The 18,697-nt window shown below is 39.9% G+C and overlaps 1 protein-coding gene across 1 annotated transcript; it reads right to left on the reverse strand.

The window, feature by feature from the left end:
- Positions 1–3,018: 3,018 nt before the first annotated feature.
- LOC102451791 (keratin, type I cytoskeletal 12) lies at positions 3,019–11,113 on the reverse strand. The gene is made up of 8 exons (XM_006114288.5): positions 10,567–11,113; positions 9,921–10,003; positions 9,545–9,701; positions 7,015–7,176; positions 6,788–6,913; positions 5,503–5,720; positions 4,682–4,773; positions 3,019–3,712 (listed from the first exon to the last, which is right to left on the reverse strand). The coding sequence occupies exons 1-8, from the start codon at positions 11,056–11,058 to the stop codon at positions 3,615–3,617; spliced, it is 1,428 nt and encodes a 475-aa protein (XP_006114350.3). The 5' UTR covers positions 11,059–11,113; the 3' UTR covers positions 3,019–3,614.
- Between the last annotated feature and the right edge of the window lie 7,584 nt (positions 11,114–18,697).

An 18,697-nucleotide genomic window follows, 5' to 3' on the forward strand; every position in this document is an offset into this window, starting at 1 on the left:
GGAGCCTCCTGCTCACTGTGCAGGGCAAGGAAGAGATAGGAGGGGTGCTGAAGTCAAGGTGCCCCCCCCTCCTACTCTGTATCCTGTCTCCACAGAGCAGAGAGGGGGCACAACAGAATTTGGGATGAAATTTGTTAGCAGCTTTTGGAAGTGGTGCAGGGCCAGGACAGGGGGGAGCCCGCCTTAGCCCCACAGCACCGCCACCCAGGGGCCACCTGAGGTTAGCAGTACCCAGCTAGAGCCTATATCGCAAAACCCTACCCCAGTCATGAACCCCCTCTGCACCTCAAGCTCCTGCCCTAGCTCCGAGTACCCCTGCATCCAAATGCCCTCCCAGAGCCTGCACCTAGAACTCCCTCCGGTACCCCAACTGCCTGCCTCAAGCTCAGCTCAGAGCCTCTCTCACAATCCAGATCCCTCAATCCAAGACTAGAACCTGCACCCCGACCCTCTGCCCCAGCCTGGTGAAAGGGAGGGAGGATGTGGGAGGGAGGGATTATGGAGTGAGCAGGGGTGGGACCTCAGAGAAGGGGCACAAAGGAGGTGGGGTCAGGGGTTTTGGGTTTGTGGTAGATCTTGAATTGCACTTAAATTCAAAAAGTGATCTCATGCTTAAAAAGGTTGTAGACCACTGCTATAGAGATTTCTAATCTATGAACTAATGAGAACATATTGCGAAGCTTCTAACATATCAGTAAACACAGAAAAAATATTTACTTCTAAGTCTCTGACAATAAAACTTACATTTCAAAGGATTGAATCTACTTACTTGGCTTTGGTAACTATTTACAATAACTACCTATAAGGATTTACCATTTCATTACTTCTCTAATGTGTAATTAAATGTTGATTTTAGATCACTTAGCCTGCTGGTTGCTTAGTCCTCACTGGCTGAGTGTCGTGAGAATAATTCATAGTTTAGAGATAAGCAAAGTTAGTTCTTCTTCGAGTGCTTGCTCCTGTCCATTCCATGGGGGCGACTCCAAAGCAGCACCCCCTGGAGGAGGGATCAGAGTTCTAACATTCAATGGAATGAAGGACAGGCCTACCCACGGCAGTGTCCTCCCTTACTTGGTGCACCAGAGCATAATGGTCAGCAAAGGCATAAACTGAAGACCACATGGCGGCCCTGCAGATGTCCAGGATGGGCACCTGGGCCACAAAAGCAACACATCTCGAAGAACAACAATTACAAGGTAAGTAACTGTTCTTTATTTAGCATGGTACTAGTTGTGAGAGGGCACCAAAAAAATAAAAATAAAGCCAGGATTCAAGAGATGTCCTTCATGCACGGCTGTCTTCCCAATGTTGGACAACCACTTTGATCATCCGAAGTGGTTTGAAAAGGGCCAGTCTCCTGGATGTTCAATATGCCAGAATTCCATGCTCAAAGTTCACAAGGAGATCTCGAACAGGTTGCAAGTGTAACCCACGCACCTCCTGGGTGTGATGCTTTGTCCCTTCTAGTAACTGAGACCACTTGGAGATTAATGAGTCTGCTAGGGTATGTCTACACTACAAAGTTAATTCGAACTAATAGACGTTAGTTCGAATTATCTTTGATAGGCGCTACACAGGCAAACCGCTAGTTCGAACTTAAGTCAAACTAGCGGAGCGCTTAATTCGAACTAGGTAAACCTCATTCCACGAGGACTAATGCCTAGTTCGAATTAACTAGTTCGAATTAAGGGCTGTGTAGCCACTTAATTCGAACTAGTGGGAGGTTAGCCCTCCCCAGCTTTCCCTGGTGGCCACTCTGGGTACCACCAGGGAAACTATTCTGCCCCCCTCCCAGCCCTGGAGCCTTTAAAGGGGCACGGGCTGGCTATGGTGCCCGTGCCAGGTGCAAGCCTGCCAGCACCCAGCACCTGGCACGGCTCGAGCCATCCACCTGCTGCCACCCAGCCCTCCAAGCCATTTGTCTCGTGCCATCCATCTCCAGCCTTCCACAAACAGAGGCCAGGGACACCATTTCTACCCCCTGGCTAATACCACTCCATGGACCCAACCACCATGACTTTATCCCACTTCTCTTTAAACTCTGTTCTAGTTCTAGCCTTCACAGCCTCCTGCAGCAAGGAGTTCCACAGGTTGACTATTTGCTTTGTGAAGAAGAACTTTCTGTTGTTAGTTTGAAGCCTGCTACCCATTCATTTCATTCGGTGTCCTTTAGTCCTTATGGGAACTAATGAAGAACTTTTCTTTATGCACCCTCTCCACACCACTCATGCTTTTATAGACCTCTATCATATCCCCCCTCAGTCTGCTCTTTTCTAAGCTGAAAAGTCCCAGTCTCTTTAGCCTCTCTTCATATGGGACCTGTTCCAAACCCCTCATCATTTTAGTTGCCCTCCCCTCTCCCACCTCCTTTTCCCAGTCTCCCCGAGTTTTGTTCAATAAAGAGAGATTCTATTTTTGAACACAATTGTCCTTTATTTTGTACATCAGGAAGGGGGGCTAGGGAGAGGTAAGTGGAAGGAGGTGAGGGAGGAATGGGGTACGAGCCCCCGATGGGGAGGACTGGGCTGGCTCTGCGGGCTCCTCGGGGTGGAAGCTCTCCTGAAGCCCCTTGATTGACCCTCCCTCCGGATGGCAGCCTGCGGCAAGTGCAGCCGGGCTGATGGCCGAGTGCTGTGATGTGCCGAGTGTGGGAACTGTCTGTCCGGGGTGGGGGTCCGGTCCCTTTAAGCACAGCCCTCGGCTAGCCTGAGACAGCAGCTCCATGCTCTAAGTCCTAATCTGATGCCCTGCTGGCACTGCTTCCGGCCATCCTTAACCTCGGTTCAGGGTACACTCAGTGTGGACATGCTAGTTCGAATTAGCAAAATGCTAATTCGAACTAGTTTTTAAGTCTAGATGCGCTAATTCTAATGGGTATGTCTACACTATCCCCCTAGTTTGAACTAGGGGGGGTAATGTAGTCATATGGAGTTGCAAATGAAGCCTGGGATTTGAATTTCCCGGGCTTCATTTGCATAAAGTCCGCCGGCGCCATTTTTAAATGCCGGCTAGGTCGGACCCCGTGCCGCGCGGCAAACACTTCCTTAAATGAGCATTAAAATTACTGACATTCACATATAAATTGTATGATTAAGCAAGGTACTGAACAGAAAAAAATTGTTTGATAATGACAGTTCTAAAGTTTTGATAGCACCTCTCAAAGAGTACTCATTTTAAAGGTTTGTTTATTCCTTTTTTATTGGCTAAAAACTGTATATGGAATTAAGAATAGAAGAGTAATTTATATTGATTTTTCACTTCTCAAAATTACAGATAAAAAGCCTATGGTATAATAAAAAACTGAAAATTTAACTTGGACACTAGAAATCTGTTTTTTTCAGTTATCTTTTAACACTACAGTACTACAATAGCTGGATTTGAATTGTGACTATATTTTGAAAGCAATAAAGGCAAGTATAATTTGAAACAGAATATTTATTTCATTATCAAACTTTAGAGGATCATAAATGTATTTTTGTTTTGTGTAAAAGAAATCAAAAGAAAAAGAAGGCAAATTGTATTCATCACTTCTGACAAAAGAATATGCTCTCTCAAAGTTATATCTCTTTATTGGGATGCTTGTCAAAGAAACAATATAATGCACATGCTGTTGCTTATATCTTCTCTTCAACTTCCTGTACTTGGGATGAGACAATTTTACCATCCACCACCTCTTCAATGATTGTTTTGATCTTTCTGGTTTTGGTTGGATCTAAAAATTAATAAAAACAAAAAAACAATTAATTTATGAAAGTATTAAGATTATTTTAAAAACCTCCAAATTCAGAATGGAAATTGGAATGCTGCCTAAGAAATGCGAAGGATGTCAAAATAAGCACTAAGATAAATGTCTTCTGTGCAGTTGTGCTTACAGTGCTTTTGTATGCTTGTGAGACATAGACACCATATTGTCACCACATTAAAAAACTTGATCAGTTACATATTCTCTGTCTTTGGTCTGTTTGCAGGGTCAGATTGTGTGACAGGATTCCTAACATTAAATTCCTTAATCATTGTTGGATGTCTGGCATTCAAAGGTTCGTTTCAGCTTTGAACTCGTTCACATGGTAAACTTGAGAAAATCCAAGGCCATATGTTATAGACAGCTAAAGCAAGTCACTTGTTTTCATAGTAGCCAGAACAAACAATATAAAGGCACACTGAAATCAAACTTGAAATGTTGGGTTGATCCCAGCAACTAGGAAGCAATAGCCTATGACAGAGCAAGAGAGAGGAAAATTTGTCATGTTAACCATTTACCATTTCGAAGCAAGGCACATTAACAGCTTTTGTGAAAACACAGTCATCACAAAACAAAGATACAGCAGCCTGCAATCAAGAACAATCTTTTCTGTCCCACATATAACTGTGTTTGTGTCCTACATTTGTCTGACCTCCCATATACATGTTTGCTGAATCTTCATATGTTAACATTGACATGAGATTTCATCAATTAAAGTTCTAAAGCAAGACAATCTACACAGGATAACTTGTTATGCCCTTAATCCTTTAAAATTAAAGATTAAAGTTTCTTGCCATGATGAACTTTACAGAGTAGTAGAACAGAATGACATTTATTAATTTAGCTATAGCATTTGTTTTATAAAATCATTTTAATTGATATTTGCTCCTCTGAAAAAAACTTTTAACAATAAATGTTATCTCAGGAGATTCAACCCACCATTAGAAGAATCCAGCGATTGTGTTTGTGATTTGGAACTTGTCAATGATGAACTTTCAAATGAACCTCCTTGTCCCCCAGTAAATGCACTTCTGCAAAGAAATCACACATATACAATGTTACATAATAGTTGTCAGGATCAGGAGTATAGAACAGTAAATGTTGTTTGTTTTTTTAATCCTGCATGAATCAGGAACGATAAGAAATAATCTTATTTCTTCTTGTTTTAAAATACTGAAATCATAAGCATCATGGGTGAGAACTTTACTTAAAGAAAAGTTGTTATATTATCCTTCTTTGATTAGTCAGTACAATTGCCAGATCAATTCTTACCAAGTCACAATACATATTCATTGAAAAGGCCAAATTATGTAACCTAAAAAACATATATGACTACATCTACTTCAGAATTTTCTTTAAAATTTTCCAAAAAGTCATTAGTTTGGTAAATTTACAGGAATTATGTGAAAAATATCAGTTTCTGGCATAAAATGGTCCAAAACCAAATAACAATATTTGAATGAAATTTTGTGTAAACAGTCTCATTACTTTTACAAGTTTAATTCTGTCATACCTTCGTTAAGTCCTGAAATTGCATGTGTCTCTAATTCAGGCTATCACACAGATGTAGACTGTCTTTACAATCAACAAATGTACTTTTGAAATCTGTGTGTGTCATAGGCCTTACTTTCTGTTGTGGACTACCAGTCTCTACCAATTTTTTTTCCTTTGAATTTGCATTGAAATATTGGGGGAAATCACTTTGGATTCACCATGGGAATGAGTAAAATGGGAATTTTCATGTTCAGATCTTTGCTTACCCAAACTCTCCATCTAGCAGGCGGCGGTAGGTCTCAATCTCCATTTCCAGCCGTGTCTTGATGTTCAAGAGCTGCTGATACTCTGCATTCTGGCGCTCCATATCAGCCCTGACCTGGAAAAGTTGGCTCTCCAAATTCCCAATCTGAAGTTGAATTTGGGAGAGTTGAGCACAGTAACTTGCTTCTGTTTCTGCCAGTGTGTCTTCAAGGGATTTTTTCTACATAAAAAGATATATTATTAAGTAAATACAATCTATGACTAGAGAGAAGAAACCCATTAATGAATTAAGAAAAAAGTGGGCTAAAATGTTGGAAAGAAGTGGTACTATTTCTCTATATATGTAACAACACATTTAAAAATTTCTTCTTATAATGAAATTCTTGCCTTTTGTTTCGTATTAAATATTATCAGCTGAGGCCCATCATTTTCCAGGCAAAACCATTTTGCATAGATTACACTTATAGGAAAGTTTAAAAAATTAAATATATGTAATAGAATTTTTTATTAATGTGCTTGCAAAAGGGAAGTAAAACAGCAGTTTTAAATGTGTAGGATTTCAACTTCAAACATTATTCATTTAGCTGAATAATTACCATACATAGTACATTTGAATCAGAAACTTCATTTATTCTTTCTGTAACTAATTTGAATTATTTTGTGATTTGTAATAGTAAAAATGTTCTTTGCACTAAAATGACAGTTGAATAGGTGATCCTGTTTTAATTTTGTTAGTAAATATTTTATGAACTCTAATTATAATAGTCATGACTTTTTTCCAATGAAAAACAAAAATAAATATTTAAACCAGTGTTTCTCAAAGTGGTCCGTGGACCCACTCTGAGAAAGCTGCTACTGGATGCTCTGGTTTGTTTACTTACAGGCTTTGCAGCCATGGAACCTCGTAGCTTTCACTGGCTGCAGTTCACAGTTTGAGAAACACTGTTTTAAACCTTTCACCCAGAATATTCCAGTGAAAAAGTAGTGCATTCAGCTAATTTAAGTGGCAGGTTTATGCAAATATTGTTATTTGTAGGTAATCACGAAGTATGAATTTATTTTGTACAAACAAATACACAAACTCTTCAAAATATATAGTAGATATAATCCTGTTTTTTGCAGTTCCCAATCATAACGATGTATTTGCCATGCAGGTATTCCAGCTATTATTGCAGTTTATGGACTAAAAAGAATACCTGGAATAATTAAATGTTAATTTTAAACAGTAGTATATCTGAAATTGGAAAAGGTACTGTGTAGTTTATGATTGTTATTCTATCAGCATACCATGGAAAGTTGAGACTGTAGTTCAATTTCCAGGCCCTGGAGAATGCGTCTTAAATCTGTGATTTCACTTTTACCTGACTGAAGCTGTTCAGTGTTGGTGGAAATTTCCCTTTTGAGTTCCATGCTCTGAAATGTCAAGGAAAAATAAAATGTAAATCAGCGACAACAAATATTTTTTCCTATATTTAAATGTGTTTGGCTGAATTGATTATCTTGAAGATGTTTACTTTTTCACTGAACCATGCTTCAGCCTCTTTACGGTTCTGTTCAGCAATGACTTCATACTGTCCTCTCATATCATTCAGAATCTTGGTCAGATCAATTCCTGGAGCAGCATCCATTTCAACACTAACTTGGCCGGTGGCATTACCTTGGAAACTTTGAAGCTCCTAGAATAAACGGAAGTAAAGGTATTTCAGTATAATAATGAACAAAATGATTAGCTCTAAATTATTATAAAGAAAAGTGTATAATTCAAGGTCCCTTCAATATTAAATCTTCCTAGTGCAATCCTATCTGCTACTATCTGTACTGTTACATTTACCCTGTTTTAAATATGAATATCTTTTCGTTGTATCACAGCAACCCATGCAATGCATATCAACAATCTTGCCATTTCAGTTTTTGCAACACTTTAGATAGATCAGAAATACTCAGAAGTCATTTCTTCCCCACCCAGTGCCCTAGGCTATTAGGAAAAAAAATCATTAAAGGGAAAGAAATATAGAGTACTGGTTTCATTGACTTCACAGGTTCCTCTGGTTCATTTCTGTATTAGCTTTCAACTTGAGAGAAAATTTATCCTTAGTAGAAAAATATTTGTCATACATTTTAAAATATTTGATCCATAGAGTCATAGAATAATAGGACTGGAAGGGACCTCAAGAGGTCATCGAGTCCAGCCCCCCGCCCTCAAGGCAGGACCAAGCTCCGTCTACACCATCCCTGACAGATGTCTATCTAACCTGTTCTTAAATATCTCCAGAGAGGGAGATTCCACCACCTCCCTTGGCAATTTATTCCAATATTTGACCACCCTGACAGGAATTTTTTCCTAATGTCCAATCTAAACCTCCCCTGCTGCACTTTAAGCCCATTACTCCTTGTCCTGTCCTCAGAAACCAAGAGGAACAAATTTTCTCCTTCCTCCTTGTGACACCCTTTTAGATATTTGAAAACCGCTATCATGTCCCCCCTTAATCTTCTTTTTTCCAAACTAAACAAGCCCAGTTCATGAAGCTTGGCTTCATAGGTCATGTTCTCTAAACCTTTAATCATTCTTGTCGCTCTTCTCTGTACCCTTTCCAATTTCTCCACATCTTTCTTGAAATGTGGCGCCCAGAACTGGACACAGTACTCCAGCTGAGTCCTAACTAGTGCAGAGTAGAGCGGCAGAATGACTTCACAAGTTTTGCTTACAACACACCTGTTGATACAACCTAGAATCATATTTGCTTTTTTTGCAACAGCATCACACTGTTGACTCATATTCAACTTGTGGTCCACTATGACCCCTAGATCCCTTTCCGCCATGCTCCTTCCTAGACAGTCGCTTCCCATCTTGTATGTATGGAACTGATTGTTCCTTCCTAAGTGGAGCACTTTGCATTTCTCTTTGTTAAACCTCATCCTGTTTACCTCTGACCATTTCTCTAACTTGCTAAGGTCATTTTGAATTATGTCCCTATCCTCCAAAGAAGTTGCAACCCCACCCAGTTTGGTATCATCTGCAAACTTAATAAGCGTACTCTCTGTCCCAATATCTACATCATTGATGAAGATATTGAACAGTACGGGTCCCAAAACAGACCCTTGAGGAACTCCACTTGTTATCCCTTTCCAGCAGGATTTAGAACCGTTAACAACAACTCTCTGACTACGGTTATCCAGCCAATTATGCACCCACCTTATTGTGGCCCTATCTAAGTTATCCAGTTTTGCTACATCTGTTGAAAATACATGTAAACATCAATTGCATCAGAATAACACATTTGGTTGATTTTCATGATATTTTGAAAAAAAAACCTATGAAAAGGTCTTGCGACCCAGTTTCATTTCATTCATCACTGAATAGACTGACAAAAAACTAAGAGCTGTTGTGATGAAGTGATAGCAAGAGTTTAAAATGTACTGCACGCTAACAAAAGCAAATATGCTGACAATTCAGAGCCCTGTACATTTTCAGAACAAACCCAGAAATTCTCAAGCAGCTAGAAAGAAAACATGTTGCTGCTTACCCAAAGTCTAAAGGTTAATAATTGAACTTTGCAAAACCAAAACCTGAACAGAATGTAACATGCTAGTGTATCTTAACGCTCTCTTGCTTTAAAAGGTGAAGTCTGAAGTTTCCCCCATTATTACATTGGCAGATCCAAGCCTATTTAATCCTTTTTCAATAAAGTAGTCTGTTGTTTCTTCACCACACCCATCTTGGCCTTTCTATTGTACCTTCCCACAGGGGCCTTACACAAAGCATATATTCTTGGGACAATTGCTGTGAATCTGAGAAATCCTGTAATACTAGCACCATTAAGAGCAAACAGCTTGTATTTTTGATTTTTTCTGTGTCCCTTTATCCCCCAATTCCTTGATTAAACTGAAAACAAACCCAACAGCAAAAAGGACTCATTACCATGCTGAAAAAATCAGAAAAATGACTGACATTGCACATCTCATCTTTTTTTGTAGTATATATTGTGTTTTACTATGAGTCTTTTTATGAAAACACTGCAGTCCAGAAGCAAACACTCTGTCTACCTCCTCATGGTTCTTCTTGAGGTAAGCCAGTTCCTCATTCAGGCCTTCTATTTGCATCTCTAGATCAGTTCTGGTCAAAGTCAGCTCATCCAGAACTCTACGGAGACCATTGATATCAGCCTCCACACTCTGCCGAAGAGCTGCTTCATTCTCATACCTTTAGAAAATCATATACCGGCTTTTAAACAGTTGCATCATGTACTACTAATTCAAAAACAATGTATTATGACTATGACTGCTATTCAGTTGAACAGTTATACTTCATATACATTTTCTAAGAAAAATATCTAAAATGTTCTGGATTTATTTGGCATTTTTAAATAAAAGCTTAGTAATAGGATTCATAATAGATTGCATAATAGTACTTGCTACCTACTTCAGTCTGAAGTCATCAGCAGCCAGTCTGGCATTATCAATCTGCAAAACGATCCTGGCATTGTCAATAGTGGCATTAATTATCTGGAAAGACAAGCAGGATGCCCGGATAGTGATTCTGTAACCTGATGGCCTTACTGTTCAACATTAGTAATATAATAATGTAAGAGACATTCATTAGACTCTTGTACAATATATAACTAAAATATTTAGGACCAGACTCTCTGTTATTGTAAGTAAGCAACACCAGTTTATATCAGTGAATATAAATTAGCATTAGAATTTCAGTTAATCTCTTTATTGCAGAAATTGAATTGAGGTGCAAGCAGTATGAACACGAAAACCTTTTAAAAATTTTTTTGAAGAAAAATAATTATCTAAGTTAACATTAGTTAATTTTATCTCTACCTTCTCTTTAATTCAAATGAGGTCAGGTGAGTTCACATCATTAATAGCTACACAATTTCAATACATTTGTTTCATCTGCATTACAACAAAAATATTCATGTGATAGAAGACCGTTACAAATAACAGTATCTTAGAGAAAATTTGCTTTTAGTTTCTCAAAACTATTGTAATTTTTGCCTAGGACAATATTCGGTGAGTTTAGATTGTAAAAAAATGGAACAGTTCGGTGATTTTTTTACCTTATTCCTGAGGTCTTCAATTATTAGGTAATATTTACCATAATCATGGCCAGCTCCAGGGCCACTAGCACCAGGACCATTTTTTTCATACCATTCACGGATTTTACACTCTAGTTCAGTATTGGCCTCCTCCAGAGAATGTACTTTGTTCAAGTAGACAGCCAGACGGTCATTCAGGTTTTGCATGGTTTCCTTTTCCGTGCCAGAAAGAAGGCCACCATCACCACCACTACCAGCACCAAAGCCACCTCCAAAACCAGCTCCTAAGCTGCTACCAAAGCCACCTCCAAAGCCTCCCCCCATGCTGTTGCCAAGACCTCCACCAAATCCAGAACTAGAACCAAGCAGAGAAGCAACACCAAAGCCTCCACCAGATCCCCCACCAAAGCTTCCTCCACCACTGGAACTAGATACTCTTACAGATCCCCCACTAAGACCACTCCGGGATGAAAATTGCCGTGATCCTCCCCCTGTACGAATAGAAAAAGCCATGGTGTTCTGTTTGCTCTGATCTAGTGTAACAAGTAGATGAAATAGAATAGGGTAGCTCAGAAAGCAGTTTTATATACAGAAAGAAATGGGTGTTTCAGCTCTATAGTCCACACCTCCTCAAACAAAACACTTCAGTCACTTTCTTTTCTTTTTTTTTATTTGTCAGATCAACATCTCCTGATCAGACTAAATGATATGTGCAAATCTTTATTGTCCATTCATGTGAAAATACATCACCCTCCAGATATTTGTTCTACTAATAGGGGATATGGGTGGAGGTAGAACTAAGCTTTCATTATCATGTTTAATCATGTGCAACTCAGCACAAAAAAGTCATCTTTTCAATTGCTCGTACATTATTTTTCCCATTTTAATATTTATCTTATTTATTATTTGTGACTGTTCCTAGAGGAGTGAGAGAACCTTGTGGAAAGATTCCTTTAATCTCATTATATTTTCTTTCAGTTATCATGTAAGAGAAGGAAAAAAAAAATATTTTCTAGAGAAAATCACTAAAGATTGAGCAGAAAGCCATACCAGCACTTTGATGCAAATAATGAGTATGTATGGAGAAGAGTTTACAGAGATTTATTTCTGACATATCATACAGCCATTTTATATTGGACTTTTTAAAGGTTTTGCCATGTTTCTCTAATTTGTTTGAAATGATTCAAGACTGTACTGTCTTTGTACTTTGTCCCAATGAGAAGGGGGTTTACAGCATAAATAAAACATGGATATCTACCAGGATTTGTATTTGAGTCTCCCTTGCACTACCATCCCAAAGTTATGTATCTATGAGTAAAGAAGGAAATATTAGGTCCAAGAGTCACTTTTTCTGAGCACTAATTTTATTATTCAGCTATATTAATACTATTTTCCCTATTGAACTCAGACTGTCCATAGACTGGCATATCCATTTTGTTTTGTGTTCCTTTGAACTGTGTTTCCTTCACAGACAACTTATGTAGTAAAATTGTGTAGTGATGGGAAGAAAAAGGGAAAGGGAGGGAGTTGAGTTGGTACACCTGAAACTTTTTAATATATTTGTAATTGGATATATAATGTGCTACCATATCAATTTTATGTTTTCAAAGGAATTTAGTTCTTGGAAAGTTTCTGTTACACATGTAAATCTGGACTAAAGGATTGTACCCTTCTCTAACCAACTTTTAAAGTTAGGAAAAAATTATATATAAAAATCATATAGAAAGTTCAATAAGAGGTAATATACATAAAATACACAAAGACTTTTTATTGTCAAACTGAAGTCACCATTGTTTTTTATATAATTTGCTAATATCCCAAAGTAGGGGTACTAGTCTCTTGGGTGGATGATGGTTGTCTTCTGTTATGACTAGAGCGTAGTGAAACTTTTAGACTGAAACTTTTTGATGAGAAATGAAGATTGAGAGACACCTAAACATTTTGTGAATTAACATTAATTTTGCCTAATTGTTTCCATCAAAAATGTCAAAAAAATAAAAATAGTTAACTGAAAATGTCAGCAAACTTACTTCTTGGTTTGTCCTGAAATAATAGCAACAATGCTAATTAATACTAATTAATAATCCATATAATATTTTTATTGCCACTGAAGCAAAATTCATTATTTTCCCAGCTGTACTTACGATAGTTGACTCAAGAAGAGAGGGATAACCTCCTAGGTACAGTTGTTTGGGGACTTTAGTACCTTTAGATTTTTAATTAATAATGACTTATCAGCCCATTTGCAATGTGGGCAATTATTAGATAGTGCTCTCTCTTTTCTAGCCATTCCTGTTCCATATGAGATTAATTGTGAAAATCAGAAAGTTTAGTGGGTTATCTGAAAAATATCTCTTTCCCTGCTACACAACTCGTAAAGTTCACTGGAGAATCTTAAGTAAAATTGTATCATATGACAATACACAAACTGGTAGATTGCCCATGCATCTTTGGCAATTTTTGATGTTTGGGTTTTTAACCATGCAACCTTAATGGGCTTTTAACACAGTTTTTTGTGTGAAATACTACAGTGTTTTACAAGATGATTTATAATCTCCTACCATTACATATTTCTTTTCTTTTTTCCCAGTATCAAAAACTGTATCATCTTTAGGTGTGAATTGTACTACTGTTCAGGAGACTCAGAAAATGGCAATTTTATTTATAAGTAGGTTCTCATAGTAGTGCTCATCACCATATTATTTATTCCTTACTAGCTGGAGTTATCTGGCATTGTTCGGGAAAGTTGATATAACTGAGGTGAGGAGCCTGAGGGGAGGGAGTGAGAAGGGAGCCGTGTGCCTGCTGCCGGCGCCCGAGCCCGCCCTCCGCTTCCTTGTTCCTTCTCTGGTCTAGTGAATGACTGTCCCTGCCGCTTCCCCCGGGAAGCCGCTTCTTCCCGCACTGACAAGCTCCATGCAGTCCTGGGGAAAGGCATCAGTCTCTCATCTCTTCCCTCCTGCAGTCCCTTAAAACCTTCTCCTGGAGGAAAGGTTATCCCATGCAAAGTTTGGTTGCGGTAGTTCTTATAGTGTCCAAGTTATTAGAACACAAACAGACAAACGTTCTCCTTTATATATTAGATTAAACTGTGGAATGTGGAATTTGTGCTCTCCTGTGAGTGTGGTTTTTTGAGGTGGAAGAGCAGGAAGCAGAGTCTGAAAACACCTTGCACTACACTGCCAGCACTGCACTGTGCTATGCTAGCTAGCAGGATGCTTTATGTCAACACTAATTTGAATCATGGGAGGCATATATAACATGGGGCAGGCAAAATGATTTCATCTGTAATAATCCTCAAGGAAAAAGGGAAAGGGGAGACAATCTTATACATTTATTGGGCGAACAATTAAGTTAAAATCCTTACACAAATTTCTTGGCTATAAAAATCTCATTTTCAGGTGTAGATGTGTGTAGATCTTTAAAAATAGCTATTGGACTGAAAGCTGATAGTGCAATATTATTTTCTGACTTGTATCTAAAGATCAAATATAAGTTATAGGTTTAAATATGGGAATGCTTTAAGTCAAGACATATTTTCAGTAAGCAGAAAACTTTCTTTGTCATAACTTGATTATATACTTGTGTCACTGTGAGTTTCTAACTTTTTAATTTATCCACATCCTGCAGCATGGGTATGTATTTGACAGAATTTTGGTCTCAGTTGTATTAGTGCCAGAGAACAAAGGAAAAGTCAGGTTTCATTAAAAGCATTTTTTGTTTAGAAAAGAACCAGCCGGATGGTGTCTGATTCATGGTTGTGAAAGATAAAAAGTATAATCTTTGACAGCTGAGTGTAATACAGCTCATAATAGAATGAGCAGGTGACTTTTCAAAAGGAAAAAGATTTTTTGTGTTTGTTTTGTCAAGAGGATAATGTGTACTTACTAAACTAATACTCTGTGTGAAAGACGATATGCAGTTTGCATTTACTGCTTGAAAAAGGTGTTTGTACAATTTTTCTTAATAACTTTTAGCCCAGTGATTCAGATACTCTCCTAGGATGTTAGTGACACCCAGTTCAAGTCCTCTCTCGATGTGATGTGAAAAGGGATTTAAACAATAATCTGCCATCTCTATGTAACCATTGGTACATGGCATGTTCTAATGTGGCAGATGCTTCAGTCTCTCCTATGGAGGCCGTGGCAGTGCAGATAATATAAATAATTAAAAACTCATTCAAGCAGGGGGACTGGCATGTGGGTCTTTCACATTCTGATTGAATACTCAAATAAGCAGGTTATAGTGTCATGGCCAACCAAACAGGAAAGAGATGCATATTGGTAGTAGCAGACTATACCATTAGTTACTCTGAGGCCGTTGCCTATTCTAATACAGAGACTAAAACACTGGCTAGGGCTCTGTTCACTGTATTCAGCTAAGTAGATTTTCCAGAGATCTTCTCAGAGTGAGTGTCAAATTTCATGTCCCAGTTATGGTGAATTATGGTAGATGTGTGGGGTAAAACATCTGCCCCATATCACTCAGAGACAAACCATTTAGTTGAAGTGCTCAATGGAACTCTAATATTTATGCTGAGAATGTATGTAACCAAGAGGTTAAGTGACAGGCATGTAATATTACCCTATCAGTTATTTGCTTTTTTCTACTTGCAATGATAAAAATAAGAGCCAATGCAGCCTAGAAACTTGCAGATGCAACTTGGAGTGCATCAGTGTCATGAACATCTAGTATATTTAGTAGCTGCATATTGTGCACTGGTATGGAGCAGATGCAGCCACACATGACTTACGGATACCCAGTAGAATAGAGCGATGCACTACCTCAGTGGTGTGCAACCAGTGGGTTGCGACCCCAAAGGGGGTCGTGGATGTCTTCCCAGGGGGGCGCGGGGCTTAGCTCCAGCTGGCTGGTTGCTGGGCCCGGCAGTTGGTGGCCCCCATGGTGCGGTGCTTAGATCTGGCCAGCTGGGGCCTGGGCCCAGCAGTTGGAGGCCTCCGCAGCGCGGGGGTCGCATATCAAAAAAGGTTGCACACCACTGCACTAAGTTTCTTTGCAGTCTACACATAGCCTAACTCTGGGTACATCTAAACTACATGGCTCCATCTACAGAGCCATGTAGTTTAGACATATGCAGAGTTAGGCTCTGTCTAGACTGCAAAGAAACGTCGAAAAAAGATACACAAATTGTGAATGCAATTTGCGTATCTTTTTCTGCTTTTTTTTGGAAGAGGCTTTTCCTAAATTTGGCCCATCTACTCCTCTTTTGGAACATCCCTTCTTCCTCATACAATGAGGAATACAGGGATGCTGAAAGAACATGTCCGCTTTTTCAGAAACTGTTCCGAAAAAGCAGATGCATTCCTTAGATACAGCATAACTTTTCTGGGATACCTCAGGTATCCCGGAAAAGTTCTGCAGTGTAGATATAGCCTCAGCCTACAACAAAATCAAACTTATTAAAAGCAAAAAGGGGACCCAACATTAATTTGGGAAAACATTGAAACCATAATTCAAAAGCACATGACCATAAGTAAGCACTTGCCTCTATTTTTCATCTAGCAGCATGAAAGTACAAAAACAAATGTCCCTTAACACACTTTCCCTTTTCCCTAAATGGCACCCTACTCACCATCGGGAGTCTTTGGTTAGCAAAAGTTCAGAAGTGTGTTCATGGGCAGGACGGATAGCCTTGGGCAACACCTCTGCTGCTGCTGGCCCTCTGCCACCACAGGCTGCTATCCCGCTGCCTCTTTCTGCTCTGTCATCACATTCTGAAGTTCTATCATTTATGCAGCTCTCAGAGATATCAGCAGATAGTGAGGAATCGCACTGCTAGGGCAGTTTCTGGGTTACCTTTGTCTGTTACTACACAAAATCTAAGGCTGTGTCTACACAGCTACTTTAGCAGTAAAACTTTAATCATCCAGGCGTGTGAAAGCACTTTCCTGAGCAGCAAAAGTTTTAGTGCTAAAGAGTCGCAGTATAGACAACTCTTTATCACAGTGTTTCTTAAACTTTTGAAGACCGAGGAACACCAAGCATTTTTTGTTAAGCAAAAAAAAAAAAAAAAAATGTTGCCTGCCCCTTTAAGGGTGGCCATTTTGAATTCTGTTGTTCTCCCCGGCACACCTCCAACTGCTTCGCGGCATACCGGTGTGCCACGGAACAGTTTAAGAAATGCTGCTTTATCACCAGGAGCCATGCTCCTAGCCGTCTAACTACCACTCCTCATTAGGGATGTTTTTTAGTTGCTGGGAGAGCTCTTCCCTGGCAATAAAACATGACTACATTGCCAATGTCATAGTGCTGAGTGGCAGCGCTGCTGCACCCATGATAAAATGAGGACATATTCTTAGGCTTACCCCTTAGACTTGCTCAGCAACCAGAGTAGCTCTTGGACTCACCAGCTAGAAACAGAACTCTTAATTGAGTCTAATCAGCTCTGTCATGCAGCTGAGGAAGGTAGGCTAAATGGTGTCTAGAACTAGGCAGCAGTCACAACACCACTGGGAAAAACTGTCCCCACCCAGCCTCATCTTCACGGGGATTTGGCATTCCTACCTCTTGCCTAGCAAGTGAGGTTCAGTTTGGGTGACTCCTTTAGTCAGGGCATGTTAAGTAAGTACAGTTCTGCTTCCTTTTACTTGTACTTGGCTTATAGAGGATTCCATTTCATTGCTCCTGCATTCAAATATTGAGTGATTTGTAATCTTGTTCCTGCTGCCTGACTGACTTCCTGGTATTGTCACTTTGCCTCTCTTCTTGACCCTGACTCCTGATCTGCCCTGTCCCAGACTCTGACAACCCAAGTCTTCCTGACATTTGGCTTGGTCTGCCTTCTGGCTCATCTTGGAACTCTGCTATCCTGTGAACTTGATTCTTGCTCTGCCATTTGACCTATCTGAAATTCTGGTCCACGCGTATCCAGATCTGGCTTGCTTCCTGCCTCCCAACTGCTGCTCTCACTGCTAGATCAGGCCACCTCTGTGTTCCAGTCAATGACAATAAGCTCTCTAGAACTAACAAAGGGTATTTATTGGTAAATCCCATTGGACAGCAACGCACAGACAAAAGCCACTTTCATTACTTATTTAGGACTTTTTTAGTTCAAAGTGTTACTTTTCTGGTTAATTCAGGGATGGGGAACCTATTGTCTGCATGGTGCATTTAGCATGAGGCTTAGGCTTCCTCCCCTTCTCTGCAATGGGGTGAGTTGGCAGGGGTGCTTCAGCCCCATGGCATGCCTCTGGGCCTCAGTACCACCCCACTTGGCTGGAGCATCAGTGCTGGCTCCCTGCTGCAGGTAGGTGGGTGCCTGGAGCCTTGCTGGCCAGATCAAAGCAAGCTGCCGGCTTCATCTGGCTCGTGGGCTCTGCCTGGCAAGGGGAGGGAGTGGCTTTGTATGCTGCCACTCCCCCTCCACTCCCAGCTGGGGAAGGGGTAGCACAGAAAAGCTAGTTCAGGGAAGCTCTGTTCCTGAGTTCACATGTAGGCTCCATCCCCATCACTCCCATTGGCCAGGAATCGTGGCCAATAGGAGCAGTGGGGAAGAGGGCATTGCCTGCGAGTGTAGGGTGGCATGGAGCCACCTGTGACCCCCCTGAGGTAGGCACCCCAAATCTCTGCCCCTTCCCAGATTCCCCCTCCCCATCCAGACTCCACACTCCCAGCCTACTCCTGCATCCTCCTTCCCCTCAAGGCTCTCCACTCCTGCACCTTACCCCTCCAATGTTAACTGACCAATAGCCAAGACTAAAAAGCAAAACCAATCTTTCATAAGCTTGGCTAACTATTATTGCTGATTTGTAAATGGTTTCAGTGACATTGTGTCTGCTTATACCAGAGGTGTGCAAAAAGACAACTCAGCAAACAATGTAGATGACAACTTGTCAGACAGATTTCAACGAGGTAAAGAAAACTCTGTCCTGGTCAGTCCAGATTTCGATAAAATGTTTGACCTGTCTGTGTGTCTATTATTTTATGTGTACATTTGAGTATTGTTGAGAATATTTGAGGGATAAACATAGGTGTCATGCATTTTATGCAGAGAAGGTTAATTAAAGGTGAAAATTAACCTTTTCAACTTGGATTAACTAGGGTTACCAGGTGTCCGATTTTGAACCAGATAGTTCAGTATTTGAGCTTTCTGTCCGGGAAACAAATTGAGAAAATACCGGACATATAAATG

The sequence above is a fragment of the Pelodiscus sinensis genome, chromosome 29 (genome assembly GCF_052426305.1).
Source record: "Pelodiscus sinensis isolate ZL-2025 chromosome 29, ASM5242630v1, whole genome shotgun sequence".
NCBI classification, from domain to species: domain Eukaryota; kingdom Metazoa; phylum Chordata; order Testudines; family Trionychidae; genus Pelodiscus; species Pelodiscus sinensis.

What these genes read in the sequence shown, in the direction of transcription:
- LOC102451791 (XM_006114288.5), bottom strand. Translation starts at nt 11,058, where the DNA reads ATGGCTTTTTCTATTCGTACAGGGGGAGGATCACGGCAATTTTCATCC. An exon ending in GCTGATGACTTCAGACTGAA is followed by an intron (nt 9,702 to 9,920) that starts GTAGGTAGCAAG and finishes GATTTTCTAAAG; the next exon opens with GTATGAGAATGAAGCAGCTC. An exon ending in CTGCTAGATGGAGAGTTTGG is followed by an intron (nt 4,774 to 5,502) that starts GTAAGCAAAGAT and finishes ATTTCTTTGCAG; the next exon opens with AAGTGCATTTACTGGGGGAC.